Source organism: Sus scrofa, chromosome 2 (genome assembly GCF_000003025.6).
Source record: "Sus scrofa isolate TJ Tabasco breed Duroc chromosome 2, Sscrofa11.1, whole genome shotgun sequence".
In the NCBI taxonomy this organism is placed as follows: Eukaryota; Metazoa; Chordata; class Mammalia; order Artiodactyla; family Suidae; genus Sus; species Sus scrofa.
Genome location: NC_010444.4, coordinates 56712395 through 56728806, shown reverse-complemented (window position 1 = coordinate 56728806; position 16412 = coordinate 56712395). Strand labels below are relative to the sequence as shown.

The 16412-nt window shown below is 34.3% G+C and overlaps 1 protein-coding gene across 1 annotated transcript in view; it reads left to right on the top strand.

The window, feature by feature from the left end:
- GCSAML (germinal center associated signaling and motility like) overlaps positions 1-16412 on the top strand; it is a 53905-nt gene that overhangs the window by 15951 nt on the left and 21542 nt on the right. The window contains exons 2-3 of the mRNA XM_021083397.1: positions 8563-8622; positions 12391-12440. Coding sequence (XP_020939056.1) covers positions 8563-8622; positions 12391-12440 — 110 coding nt within the window. The remainder of the gene's footprint in view (positions 1-8562; positions 8623-12390; positions 12441-16412) is intronic.

Sequence of the window (16412 nt, the reverse complement as noted above, 5' to 3'; positions counted from 1 at the left end):
GCAGGGCTTGTAGACAATGCCTGGTTTCTGGGTCCTTGACAGTGGCATGGACCCAAGCATAGGTGGTACATGCTGCTCTTAGTTGCTGGGCCCTCTGAAGTGGCTCAGGTAGGTGTAGGCAGTGCCCAGAGGGTTTGGCAGTGACAGCAGCAGGATGTGTACGTTCTCAGGGGAGTGAGAGCAACAATGGGTGGTGATCAGTTGTAGCGTCCTCTTCTGTGCTGATCTCTGAGTTGACTGGGGCCACAGGTTGTGCCTGTTCTTTTACCCCTAGTGGTGGCAGGCCATTCCCATCTCTGGTGTCTGAGATGACTCCTCTAGTTTGCCCTTACTTCCTGTAGACCATGTGCCACATTGTGCTTAACTGTGCAGGGTGTGACCTACTGCCCTTAGTCCATGCAAGAAGTGCCTGGACACCCATAGCCAATACAAGAGGTGTCCCATTGCTTGTGGCCTGTGCAAAAAGCTCCTCACCACCAGTAGCCTGTGCCAGAGCTTCCCCACCCTCTGAGAGTTTGTGCATGTGCAGGGAAAGATATTTTTATGGCAGTCCACCCTTCCTCCCCTTGTTTTCACCAGCAATGGCACCTTGCTTCTCCTGTTGGCCCAGACATCCTCCCCAGTTTCCTTTCTTGTGGTTCTCTCCTCCTCAGCCCATGGTCCACCTCTCCTTATCCCCTCAGGCTGTCTCCACACAGCCAACCCTACTCCCTTTTCCAGAACTGAGCTTCAGAGCCTGAATCTCAGCACCAAAACCCTGCCTGAGCATCTCAGGCTGTGGTGTACTGGGAGGTGGTACCAATTGCCTGAGTGTCTCTCTCTCTGCTTTTCCCTCCTCAGTCCAGTTGCTGCACTTTTCTCTGAGATATTGAGTTCCTCTGTCTCAGCTGATCTCCCCGTCAGTTAGGTGGCTTCCCAGGGTGTGTGGGTTCCTTTCCTCTTTCACAGCTCCCTCTCAGTAGTGCTAGTCCCATCTGATTCCTTTTCTCTCTCTGTATGTCTCTTATTTTCCCTTTTGTTCTATCCAGTTATGTTGAGAGTTTCTTGCCCTTTTTTGGATGTTTAAGGTCTTCTTCCAGCATCAATTCAATTTTCTGTGTGAATTTTTCTACATGTAGATGTTTTTTCAATGTGCTAGTGGGAGAAGGTGAGTGACACATCTCTCTCCTCCACCATCTTGATCCTTTACTTTGTCCGTTTCTTGATTGGGTTGTTTGTTTGACTTTTTTTTGGTATTGAGTTCTATGAGATGTTTATATATTTTGTATATTAACATCTTCTTGGTCACACTATTTGCAAATATTTTTCCCATTGCATATGTTGTCTTTCCATTTTATCAACAATTTCCTCTGCTGTGCAAAATATTTTAGTTTAGTCAGATCCAATTTGGTTTTTGTTTTGTTTTATTTTCATTTTTTTTTGCTTTGGGAGACTAATCCAAAAATAAAATATTTATGTGGTTTATGTCGAGTGTTCTGCCCATATTATTTTCTAGGAATTGCATGGGTACAAGTCTTTTATTTAATTCTTTAAATAATTTTGAGTTTATTTTGCTATACCATATTAAAAAAATTCTAATCTCATTGTTTTACACGTAGTTGTCCAGTTTTACCAACATAATTTGTAGAAGAGACTTTTTCTTCATGAATATACCTGCCTCTGTTTTCAGTTATTTACTGACTATAGGTGCATGAATTTATTTATAAGTTCTCTTTTTTGTTTCATTGACCCATGTTTCTGTTTTTGTGCCAGTACCTTGCTGTTTTGATTACTGTGGGTAAGTAGTATAATCTGAAATCTGGGAAGCTGATATCTCCAGATTTTTTTATTTTTTATCAAAATTGCTTTCAAAATTTGAGGTCTTTTGTGGTTCCATACAAATTTTAGGGTTATTTGCTCTAGTTCTGTGAAAAAATTGTGGATATTTTGATAGATATTCCTTAATTCAATTAAGCAATTAATACGTGTAGATTATTTTGGGTAATATTTTTTTAAACTATATTATTTCTTTTGATCCAAAAGCACAGGATACATTTCCATTTCTTTGTGTCATCTTCAACATCCTTCATCAATATGGTATAGTTTTCATACTATAGGTCTTTCTTTATTTTTTAAAATTATAGTTGATTTACAATGTTGTGCCAATTTCTGTGGTACAGCAAAGTGACCCAGTCGTTATATGTGCGTGTGTGTGTGTGTGTGTGTGTGTGTGTGTGTGTGTGTGTGTGTGTATTCCTTTTCTTGTATTATCTTCCATCATGGTCTATCCCAAAAGACTGGATAGAGTTGCCTGTGCTATACAGTGGGACCTCATTGCTTATCTATTCTAAATGTAATAGTTTGCATCTAGTAGCCCCAAACTCCCATCCATCCCACTACCCCACCACCCTGGCAACAATAAGTCTGTTTTCTATGTCCATGAGTCTATTTTTGTTTTGTATATAAGTTCAATTGCATCATATTTTAGATTCCCTGTATAAGTGATATCATATAGTATTTGTTTTTCTCTTTCTGACTCACTTCACTTAGTATGATAATTTATAATTGCATCCATGTTGCTGGAAAATGAAATTATTTTATTTTTTCAATGGCTGAGTAGTATTACATTGTTTACATGCACAACATATTCATAATCCATTTATCTATTGATTGACATTTAGATTATTTCCTTGCCTTGGTTATTGTGAATAGCACTGCAATGAATATAGGAGCACATGTATGTATCATTAAACTTTTTTTTATTACAGTTGACATACAAAGTTCTGTAAATTTCTGCTGTATAGAAAAGTGACCCAGTTATGCATATATATACATTTTTTATCATAACATTTTCCATCATGTTCCATCACAAGTGATTGGATATAGTTCCCTGTGCTATACAGCAGGACATAATATCTTATCCATTCCAAATGCAATAGTTTGCATCTACTAATCCCAAACTCAGAGTCTGTCCCACTCCCTTTCCTTCATGGCAACCATAGGTGTGTTCTCTATCCATGCATTTGTTTCTGTTTTGTATATAGGTTCATTTTTACCATATATTAGATTACAAATATAAGTCGTATCATAAGGCATTTTCTTTCTCTTTCCAAATTACTTCAGTTCATATGTGAATCCATCCATGTTGCTGCAGATTGTATTATTTTGTTCTTTTTTATGGCTAAGTAGTATTATATATCTGAATCCAACAACACATAAAAAAGGTCATACTCCACGACCAAGTGAGATCCATCCCAAATTCACAAGGATGGTTCAACATACAAAAATCAATGTCGTACACCATGTCAACAAAAGTAAAAAAAAAAAAAAACAAAAAACCATGACCATCTCGATAGATGTGGAAAAATCATTTGATAAAATCCAACATCCATTCATGTTAAAAACTCTTACCAAAATGATATAGAGGCAGAATACCTTAACATAATAAAATCCATTTACCAAAAACTCATACACTACTCAGTGGAGAAAAGCTGAATGCCTTCCCATGAAACTATGGAACAAGACAGGGATGCCCACTCTCGCCACTTTTATTAAATATAGAATGGAAGTTCTAGCCACAGCAATCAGACAAACAAAAAAATAAATAAAAGGTATCTTAATCACAGGAGAAGAAGTAAAATTTTTACTCTACACAGATGATATGATACTATATATAGAAAATCCTAAGGATTCCACACAAAAATTACTTGAACTGATCAATGAATTTAGCAGTGTAGCAGGATTCAAGATTATCATTCATAAATTGGTTGCATTTCTGTATTCCAAAAATCAAATACTAGAAGAGGAATATAAAAATAAAATACCTTTAAAGTCACACCCCCAAAATTAAATACCTAGGATTAAACCTGAATAAGGATGTGAAAGATGTGTATGCTGATAACTGTAAAACATTATTCAAGGAAATTAAAGATCACTCAAAGAAATGGAAAGATATCCCATGTTTCTGGATTGAAAGAATTAATATCATTAAAATGGCCATAACATCCAAAGAAATATGCAGATTTAATGCAATCCCTATCAAATTACCCAGTACATTTTTCACACAACTAGAACATACAATCCAAAAAGTTATACAGCATCACAAAAGACCCAGGATTGCCAAAGCAATCCTGAAAGAAAAAAAAGGAAACAAGTGGGAGACATAACTCTCTCAGACCTTAGGCAATATTACAAAGCTACAGGAATCAAGACAGTGTGGTACTGGTACAAAAAAAAAAAACATATATACAGACCAATAAAACAGAATAGAGAAATCAGAAGTCATCCCAGATAACTATGGTCAATTAATCATCAGCAAAGATGACAAAAATACCACATGGGAAAAGATAGCCTTTTCAGCAAGTAGTTCTGGGAAAGCTGGACAGCTGCATGTAAATCAATGAAACTAGAATACCCCCTCACACAATGCAAAAAAATAAACTCAAAATGGTTCAAAGACTTGAACATAAGAAATAAAACTATAAAACTATTGGAAGAGAACATAGGAAAAACATTTTCTGACATCAACTGTACAAATGTTTTCTTAAGTCAGACTCCCAAGGTGACAGAACTAAACAAAAATAAACCAAATAGCCCATAATCAAACTTACAAGCTTTTGCACATCAAAGACCATAAGAAACACAACCTGTGGAATTGGAGAAAATCATTGTAAGCAATTCAATGGACAAGGGCTTAATCTGCAGAATATACAAACTCATATAACTCAACATCAAAAAAACAAACAATCCAATTAAAAAAGTACAGAAGACCTAAATAGACATTTTTCAAAAGAAGTTATGCAAATGGCCAACAGCAACATTCATGTATCTTTTTGAATTATTTTTTTTTCTGGATGTATGCCCAGCAGTGGGATTACTGGATCATATGGTAGGTGTGTTATTAGTTTTCCAAAGAGCCTCCAAACCTTAATTAAATTTGTTATTAATTAATTAGTTAATTTACAACCACACCTGCAGCATATGGAAGTTCCCAGGCTAGGGGTCAACATGAAGTTACAGCTGCCAGTATTTGCCATGGTCACAGCAATGCTGGATCCAACCTACTTCTGTGACCTACACCACAGCTCTCGGCAATACAAGATCCTTTAACCTACTGAGCAAGGCCAGAGATAAAACCCGCATCCTCAAGTATACTAGTTCTTTTTTTTCTGCTGAACCACAATGGGAAATACATTTTTGATGTAATTTTAAAAGAGATATTTAAAAAATATTATCTTTCTGAGAAATTTTATATTTAGTATATAGAAATACAATGCATTTCTGAATATTAATCTTGTATCCCCTGAAATTTTGTTGATTTTTTATTATAATAGTTTTTGGTGGGAACATTAGGCTTTTCTATGTAAAGTACCTGCAAACAGGGACAGTTTTACTTCTTCCCTTCCAATATTGGATGGATTATATTTCTTTTTATTGTATGATTGTTGAGGATAGTACTCCCAATACTATGTGTTTTCTTCACATTTTTTTAAATTGTTATTTTCCCAATACATTTTTTTTTCTACTGTACAGCATGGTGACCCAGTTACACACACATGTATATTTCTTTTTTCTCACATTATCATGTTCCATCATAAATTACCAGACATAGCTCCCAGTGTTACACAGCAGGATCTCATAGTTAATCCATTCCAAAGGCAGTGGACTGTATCTATTAACCCCAAGCTCCCAACCACCCCCCCCCTTGGCAATCACAAGTCTATTCTCCAAGCCCATAATTTTATTTTCTGTGGAAAGGTTCATTTGTGCCATATATTATATTCCAGATATAAGTGATATCATAAGGTATTTGTCTTTCTCTTTCTGACTTATTTCATCCAGGATGAGAGTCTCTAGTTCCATCCATGTTGCTGCAAATGGCACTACTTTGTCCTTTTTTATGTCTCGGTAGTATTCCATTGTGTATATATACCACATCTTCCAAATACAAGTGGTGAGAATCAGTCTTTGTCTTGTTCCTAAATTTAGAGAAAGACTTCCATGTTTTCACCATTGATTATGATGCTATCTGTGGATTTCTCATAAATGGACTTTCTTGTGTTTGGGTAAATTCCATCTGTACCCACTTTGATGAAAGTTTATACCATGAATGAATGTTAATTTTTGTCAGTGCACTTTCTTAATCTATTGAGATGGTTGTGTGATTTTTATCCTTCCTTTTGGTAATATGGTGTGTTGCACTGGTTGATTTGCAAATGTTGAACCATCCATGTGTCCCTGGAATAAATCCATCTTAATCATGGCGTATGATCCCTTCTATATATTGTTGGGTTTGGCTTGCCAATATTTTGTTGAGAATTTTTGCATCTATATGCCTCTAAGATATTGGCTAGCACCTAGGATACTCTATCAAGCAAGAATTTTATTTAATAGGAAGTAAGCTAAAGATATTCTCAGACAAGCAAAAACTAAAAGAATTCATCAATATTAAATTTACCCTAACAGAAATTTTGAAGAGTCTTTTCTAAAACCTATAGAAAAGGAAAAATCTCAATAAGATGGAGAAATGCTGTACAAATTATTGATTTCTTTTTGGTGTTTGTTTAGATTTCTTTTATGGAGCTATGATGTCTAATGAAGTTAATGTCAATCTTTCAGACATTAAGAAAAAGAAAGGAAGAAAAGCCCATAAAATATGGGAAATCAGACATTTTCTCAGGACTTTGGCCAACACAGATTTTTATTATATGTTTATTTATTTATTTTTTATAGTTGATTTGCAGTGTTGTGACAATTTCTGTTGTACAGCATAGTGACCCAGTCCTATATAAACATATATATATGTACATAATTTTCTCACACAATTATATTTTTAAGCCTAACAACATTATGCTCTCTTAATGATAGAATATTGATAATTTACTAGTTCAAGTCAACAAATCTTTGTATATCACGATGCCTGATATTATTTGAATCTTACTTGATTAAAAAAGTCTTTTACTTTATTTACAACAGAATTTAATTCAAAGTTATGTTCAGTAGTATTAATGACATGGAATTCCATTTAGTTTCCTAAGTTAAGAACTTTATGCTTCTTTTTTTAAAAAAAACTTTAAAACACAAACATTCCTTATCATATAAATTATTTAATCATTAATATCTTCAAGGAGAATTATTTTAGCAGATTCTTTATTCATTGGCCAGTTTAGGAAAATGAAATCATGAGAAAACTGGACTCTAGGAGAACAGAACAGGGGATACTGATTCAATTTTGTCTGATTTACAATATATACTACTTAATAACATTACATCCAAATTTGACTATTTTAAAATATTATCCAGAAAGCTCTAGATTAGAGCATATTCTGTTAAAGAAAAAGGTCCATTCCTTTGCAAATCTGATTTATTTTATATTTAACAAATTCCCTTCTTTCCTATATGTCAAAATATAACTGTATTTCTTAAACTTTAAACACCAATACTGAGGAAATGACTTTTCTGGATAATTCCAGTAAGCAAATGTGAGGTTTATAGTCTGAAGTATTTTACATACAGCCATTATAGAAACAAGAAAATAGACCAGTTTGGGGGATTTCCCACTATTATCAATGGGAAAGGACCATTCAAATAAATATTATGTTTTTATAATGGGTGTAGTGAAGAAATTGACTGACACTGGCTTGATTCTGTTGCTAAATATCATATAAACACTGTGTAATCACACAGATTACTGGCTTCTCTGGTCTTGACTTCATCATTCAGTGTTTGCTTGATTTCTCATAACAATGGTTATAATTGATAGGAAAACCCTAAAAGTAATATGGACAGCATAAAATTCCCTAAATGTAGGTAAAGATTGTATTGCCCTCTGTTTACATGGATGGCAAAACAGCAGTGTTTGGAGACTCTGGCAGCTTAGAGAGCCAGGGTGAATAGTTCTAGTACTCCCCTTGGACACTTATAAAATGCTGATTCTCTATGGACTCACTGGAGAAGCTGCACCTCCCCATTTTTAGGGTCCTTCTGTCTTCTTGTATCCTCCTTTCTCTTCTGGAGACTCAGGAAATTTTTATGCCTGATCATGATCCCAGCCCTGGAACTTTCCTGATTATTAGAAACAAGACCGAGAGAATCGAAGATCAGAGATATTTTATCCAATAATAAGCCTGACTTTGTGGTCAATTCCAAATTGCATTCTGTACTTGTGACTGCTAATTTCTTTTGTTTTCTTTTTTTGGCTTTTTAGGGCCACACCCATAGCATATGGATGTTATCAGGGTAGGAGTTGAGTAAGAGCTGTAGCCACTGGCCTATGCCACAGCCACAACAATGTCAGATCCAAGCCACCTCTGTGACCTACAAAATAGCTCATGGAAACACCAGATCCTTAACCCACTGAGTGAGGCCAAGTATTGAACCTGCATACTCATGGATGCTAGTCAGATTCATTTCCACTGAGCCACAGCAGGAACTCCAAGTGACTGGCAATTTCAAAAGGAAGAGAGGTTTGGAAAAAAGGAAAGGCAGGCTTGCTTGTTTTTAATAGTAAAGTAAGCTAGAAAAGGAGACGAAAACATATACATGGAGGTAACACTCTCTTTTTTAATTTGTGTTTTCATCTAGTTGCCTGAAAGACAATCAAAATCAGCTTGAGAAGGTAAACCCAGAAGTGAAGAGAAAACGGTAAGTACACAGCATATCAGAGTATTTTTTCTCTGAGATTGACTTCCAGAATCTCTGTCCAATGAGAGCTAAGATCTTATCTTAGACCTCTTACAGCCACAATGATAGAATACTTTGGTGGTTGCCTCTAAGACTTGGTAGAATGTTAGATGGAGACTTTACCTAAATATGAAAGATGGGGTATTAGTGCACATGTTTCATTTCTTAATAGTTCTATAAAGCAAATGCATAGTTGACATGTATAGCTAAATAAAATTGTTTGGTTTTGGTTGGCTATTTGCAACAACTGTACTTCCAACCTAGTCCTCATGCTCAGCCAGAATAATCCTTGGTAAATATAAGTCTAACCATGGCTTTTCCTTAACATGCCTCAATAGTTCTCTATTGCATTCAGAGTAAAATCCAAACTCATCTCTACAGGCTACAGCCAAATAAGGATTGATCCTTGTGTATCTCTCCAATCTCATTTCTCGCCCTCCATGCTCACACACTACTTCCTAAGGAGTTATGATCTTCAAGCAATCAATCGTCTTCACCTCAGGGCTCTGGTACCTGCCTCTCTGTTAGTGAATGTGGTTTTTATTTTCCTTACTTGTGCTTGATAACATCTCTTTTGGAGATGTTGGCTTTTATGATTTTTCTGAAATCCTCCCCAACTAGATTATATATGAATGTTTCCACACCTCATGGATTTCCTACACTGCCCCCTACATATACTTGCCATGCCTGCCCTTAACTTATAGCTTTATATTGTTAGTTTAGTTTTTTTAAGCTTTATTGAAGTATATTTGATCTACAAAGTTGTGATAATTTCTTCTGTACAACAAAGATATTCAGTTATATATACATACACATCCATTCTCTTTCAGATTTTTGCCAACATAGATTATCACAGAATATTTGGTAGAGTTTTCTGTGCTATATAGCAGGTAACCATTGGCCAATTATTCCATATACTCAGTGTGCATATGTCAATACCAAACCCCTATTCCACTCCCCGCAGCTATCCCCTTTGGTAAGCATAAGTTTTTCAAAGTCTGAGTCTGTTTCTGTTCTGCAAATAAGTTCATTTTTGTTCTTTTTAAAATATTCCACATATAAGAAATAACATGTTTTTTGTCTTTCACTAACTTCACTTAGTATGATAATCTCTAGGTCCATCCATGTTGCTGAAAATGGCATTATTTCATTCTATGTCTGAATAACATTGTATTGTATATATGTACCACATCTTTATCTCCTCCTCTATTTGTGTACATTTAGGTTGCGTCCATGTCTTGGCTTCTGTAAATAGTGCTGCAATGAACATTGCAGTGAATGTATCTTTTTGAATTATGGGATTTTCTATGGATAGGTGTCCAGGAGTGAAATTACTGGATCATATGATAGTTATATTTTTAGTTTTTGAGGAACTTCTATACTGTTTTCCACAGTAATTGCACCAATTTGCATTCCCACCAATACTGTACTAACAGTGTTAGAGGGTTTCCTTTTCTTTGCACTCTTACTATAAGATGGCCAAAAAACACATGAAAAGATGCTCAACATCACTAATTATTACAGAAATGCAAACCAAAACTACAATGAGGTACCACATTACACCAGCGATAAGACCATCATCAGATAGTTTAGATTTTTACAGTCCATCTCCCTCTATATACCATGTGTTCATCATGACTGTGACCACTGCTTGACTTGCTAGGGCCTATTTAATGACCAACTCTTAAAAGACCCTCAAAGGAAAAAAGAAAAAAAAAACCAAAAACTGAGTGACAACAACAACAAAAAACCAATCTATATTGGGACACTGATATCTTGCCCTGGCTTAGATTAACAGAAACGCTCTGACTTGTTTGTTAATCATGTGTTGTTCATATCTTTATGTTCAACCTCTTTTCTAATCATTTCATCTCAGGGGCTGGCTTTATATCTCTGAGAAGTCCATTTCTGCTCTTACAAATATGTAAAAGTATGGGGGATTGAGACAAAGGCCTAGATATTGATTGGTTATATTAAATAATTTTTGCAGGAGTCAATCATTTCCAAAGGAAGTTTTCATCCATGCTTTCTCGATACAAAGGAAAAGGTAGAAATCATAGAGTGTCTATGCCTGCACTGTGATTCTTTACAATTTCCCTTTACATTTTGCAGATGGAGAGGAGATAACAAATATGTCATGATGCTACTGAACCAAGGTTCTGATTGTACTCTACATCTGCAATTTTTTCCCCATAGATATTCTAGGATTCATTATTTATTGCTGAGGTTCATAAGCTATTGCATATTAATATTCCATATAATTTGTGGTTTTTATTATCCTGTAAAATCAATTTTCATATTCAAGTATTTCTTATTCCAGAATTTTAAAAAATTATTATATCTTTATATGCATTCGTTATTGTTTCTGGTTCTCATCTTCAGAAATAACAGTTATGATTATATTAGGCATATTTTTTCCCATAATTACCATTCTTTCTCTAACCACTCTTTCTCACCATTTTCTACCATTTTCTTTCAATGTTATAAAATTTTTGCCTTTTCTTTCAATTGTTTTCCTGATTTATGATGTTCACTTTCCCACTCCATTTATTGTTATTATCAACAATAATTATTAAGTTAATTACTGTTTATCTGCCTTTAATTCATTGTTTCTGCAATTTCTTTTTTGCAATCACTTTTGTTATTCAGTTCATGCTTGAAACTTCATACTTAGTACTTTGAATGCAAGCAGATCATTCATGAGATAAAGTAATGTGTGTGTACATTTGTGCATTTGTTTTGGGAGAGAGCAGAAAACTAAGATACGGTCTTTGATTTCAATATGTTGTCTCAGACTGCCTCCTCACCAAATATTCTCTTCCTTCTGCACTGGCATACCTCTGTTCTGTGTGTATTACCCTCTTTGAGGTTGGCAGGTCATTACAGGTTGTATTCTTTGTTACTTCCATATTTTCCCTCAAGTTTAGGAATCTGGGAAACAGAAAAAAAGAAAAGTGATGCGTTGGCAACTCCATTCCCTCTTCGTCTTTCCTATTGTGGTGTAGAATTGTGTCCCTAGAGAGTTAATCTCTAGTCCTCTCATCACTAGCTCACCCTTATTAAAGTCTATCACTGTCAGTTTGTAGTTAGAATTTCTAAGACTTCACATTTATCTTTAAAAATATGTTCTCCATCATCAAGAACAGCAGAGATATAAACAGAATTAAAATATTCTCTTTTGAAGCTTTCCCAATTTCACTACATTCCTCATGTGTTTTCCATTCATGTGACAACATAAAATATACATGGTTTAATAATTTAGTAATTCCTAACTTCAACAAATTCCTAAAATATGGAATTTGTTCTTCATTTTCATTCTTTCCTTAGATGTTTTTGAGATTTTTTTCAGCTTTATTGAAGTATAATTAACAAATAAAACTTTAAGATATTTAAAGTGTATAGGATGACTTGGTATATGTGCATATTTTGAAAGGTTGCCCCACAGAGATAATTTTCACATCTATTACTTCACATATTTCCTTTTTTTTCAATGTGAGAGCCTTTCAGTTCTGCTCTCTTAGCCTATGTCAATTATTCAATACAGTGTTATGAACTGTATTTCAAGATTTTTCAGAAGGGGATAGAGTAAGAAGGATTTCAATTTTACTTAACTTTGAATTGTAAATCTAGCAATGACCTTAGGTTTAGGACAATGAAACATTTCTTTCAAGTGAAATTTTAGTTTCAGAGAAATGGATTGTCTGATGTTGTTATCTTTTTCCTTTGTAGGCAGGAAATGACTACATCTGAGAAAGAAAATCAAGGTCAAGATAAGAAAAGTAAGTCATTGCTTCATAATATTTTCCATACTAGGTATGTTGTAAATTTAAAATACAAATTAGATGACATTCTGATACCATGATACAGCTAGAAGAAATGTCACTAAGAGTCCTTTGTTAGTTCTTCACTTTTTTGTCTCAAAAACTTCTCCCTTTATTCTTTGTATTATAGGAATACTTGCATAAGGTTTATTTCTAACGCCTCATAGACTACTATGGGAAGAATTTAACCCAAAATTATGAATTTTAATTTTTATAATGGTATTTTTAAATAGCACCATTTTGAATATTAATTGGTACTGAGTATTTTTTTTTCTCAAACATTTGCTGTTTGACATATGTAGGTGTAGTAATCATGTAATTACTTAAAATGGACAATTACGAAAGAAACTCACCTTTTCTTTCTTTCTTTTTTTGGTCTTTTTGCCACTTCTTGGGCCACTCCAGCGGCATATGGAGGTTCCCAGGCTAGGGGTCTAATCGGAGCTGTAGCCGCCAGCCTACGCCAGAGCCACAGCAACGCAGGATCCAAGCCGTGTCTGCGACCTACACCACAGCTCACAGCAACGCCGGATCATTAACCCACTGAGCAAGGGCAGGGATCAAACCCGCAACCTCATGGTTCCTAGTCAGATTCGTTAACCACTGCGCCATGAAGGGAACTCCGAAACTCACCTTTTCTTATCACTATTGCTTCTCACCCTCTACAGTCAAGCTTGTTTTTCCAATTTAATTTCATTTTCATTTTATTGGATTAAAGCTGACTTACAATGCTCTGTTTCAGGTGCACAGTAAAATGATTCGGTTATATATATATATACATGTATATATATATATATATACATTTTTTCAGATTCTTTTCCCATATAGGTTATTACAGAATAATGAAGAGTTCCCTGTGCTATGTAGTAGGTCCTTGTTACTTACCTATTTTATATATAGTAGTGTGTATATGTTAATCTCAAATTCCTAATTTATCCCTAACCCCACATTTCCCCTTTGGTAACAAGTTTGTTTTTTAACTCTGTGAGTCCGTTTCCATTCTGCAAATAAGTTCATTTAGATCTTCTTCTTTTTTTTTTTTTTTAGGATTCCACCTATGATTGATATCATATGATGTTTGTCTTTCTCTAACTTAGTTAACATAGTATGATGCTCTCTAGATCCATCCATATTGCTGCAAATTTCATTTTTTATGGCTGAGTAATATTCCATTGTATATATATGTACCACATCTTCTTTATCTGTTTCTCTGTTGATGGACATTTAAGTTTCTTCCTTGTCTCAGCTATTGTAAATAGCACTAAAATGAACATTGGGGTGCATGCATCTTTTTTTTCATTTTTTTATTTTATTGAAACATAGTTGATTTAAAGTTTGTGATAATTTCTGCTGTACAACACAATGATTCAGTTATACATGTACACACATCCTTTCTATTTCAGATTCTTTTCACACATAGATTATCACAGAATATTGGGTCAAGTTACCTCTGATATATAGCAGCTTCTTGTTGGCAAATCATTCCATATACATCAGTGTGCATATGCCAATCCAAAACTTCCATGTTTCCATGTCTTGGCTATTGTAAATAGTGCTGCAATGGACATTGGGATGCATGTATGTTTTTAAATTATAGGTTTATCTGAATAAATGTCCAGGAATGGGATTACGGGATCATATGGTAGTTCTATTTTTTAGTTTTTTGAGGAAAATCCATACTGCTTTCCATAGTGGTTGTACCAATTTACATTCCCACCAACAGTGTAAGGGGGTTCCATTTTCTCTACACCCTCTCCAGAATTTATTGTTTGTAGACTTTTTGATGATGGGCATTATGACCTGTGTGAGGTGATACCTCATTGTATTTTTGATTTGTATTTCTCTAATAGTTAGTGATGTTGAGCATATTTTCATGTGCTTGTTGTCCATCTGTATCTCTTATGTGGAGAAATGTCTATTTAGATGTTCTGCCCATTTTTTTTAACCAGGTTATTTTATGATATAGAGTTACATAAGATTTTTGTATATTTTGGAGATTAATACTTTGTCAGTCACTCTGTTTGCAAATATTTTCTCCCATTTGGTGTTTTGTTTTGTTTATTTATTTATTTATTTTTTTGCTGTGCAAAAGCTTTTAAGTTTAATTAGGTCTAATTTGTTTATTATTGCTTTTATTTTCATTACTCTAGGAGGCAGATCCAAAAAGGCAATAATGCAATTTATGTCAAATTGTGTTCTGCCTATGATTTCCTCTAAGGGTTTTATAGTATCTGCTCTTACATTTAGGTATTTAATCCATTTCAAGTTTATGTTTGTGTGTGGTGTTTAAAGAGTGATATTTTATTATTTTGCATGGACAGCTAGTCCAGTTTTCCCAGCACCACTTACTGAAGATACTATCTTTCCTCCACGGTATATTCTTGTTTCCTTTGTCACAGATTAGTTGACCATAGGTGCTTGGGTTTATTTCTGGGCTTTCTATGCAATTCCATTGCTTAATATTTCTGTTTTTGTGCCAATCCCATATTATTTTGATGACTGTAGCTTTGTAGTATAGTCTGAAGCCAGGGATCCTGCATTCTCTGGGCCCATTTTTCTTAGGATGGCTTTGGCTATTCAATGTCCTTTGTATTCTATATAAATTTAAAAATGTTTGTTTTAGTTCTGTGAAAAATGCCATTGATAATTTGATAAGGATTGCATTGAATCTGTAAATTGCCTTGGCTGGTATAATTATTTTGATGCTATTGATTTTTCTATTCCAAGAGCATGGTATATCTTTCCATTTGTTTTTGTCATCTTCAATTTCTTTCATCAGTGTCTTATAGTTTACAGATAAAATGTCTTTCACCTACTCTGTAGGTTTAATCCTAGGTATTTTATTCTTTTTGATGTGATGGTAAATGTTATTGTTTTTTAATGTCTATTTCTGATCTTTTATTTTTAGCCTATAGAAATACAACAGATTCCTATATAGTAATTTTGTATCCTGTAACTTTGCCAAATTCATTAATGAGCTTTAGTAGTTTGCAGGTAGCATCTTTAGGATCATTTTCTTGTGGTCCACCTGTTGTGCAGATACAGATGGACAACAAGTCCATGGACTATATATATTAGTATATATATATTTTTCTAGTGTATATATATATATAGTCATTTTCAAACAGTGAAAGTCTTTTTCTTTTCCAGTTTGAGAAATTTTATTTCTTTCTCTTCTATAATTGCCATGGGTAGGACTTCCAAAACTGTGTTGAATAATAGTGTCAAGAGTGAATGTCCTTGTCTTATTTCTAATCTTAAAGTTTCAACATTCAGTATAATACCTGTGTGTTTGTCATATATAGCCTTTATTATGTTGAGGTATGTTCCCTTGACCCCCACTTTCTGACAGCTTATTTTTTAATCATGAATGTGTATCAAATTTTGTCAAAAGTTTTTCCTGCATATATTGAGATGATTACATGGTTTTTATTCTTCAATTTGTTAATGTGGCTTATCATGCTAGTTGATTTCTGGATATTGAAAAATCCTTAAACCCTGAGATGCATCCCACTTGTTCATTGTGTATAATCATTTTAATGTTGCCTTCAGAATGCTTGCATTTTGTTGAGGATTTTTGTTCTATATTCATCAGTAGGATTGGTCTGTAATTTTCTTTTTTGCGTTATCTTTGGTTTTTGTTTCAGAATGATGGAGGACTCATAGAATGAGTTTGGTAGTGTCTCTTCTCTGGAATCTTTTGGAATAGTTTATGAATGATAGATCTAAACTCTTTTTGAATGTTTGATAGAATTCACCTGTGAAGCCATCTGGTCCTGGACCTTTGTTTTTGGCAGGTTTTAAACCATTGTTTTTATTTCAATACTTCTTATCGATGCATTCATATTTTCTGTTTTTTCCTTGGTCAGTCTTGAAAGATTAATTGATATGTACATGATTTTGCCATTTTGTTATTGTTTTGATGTGTTT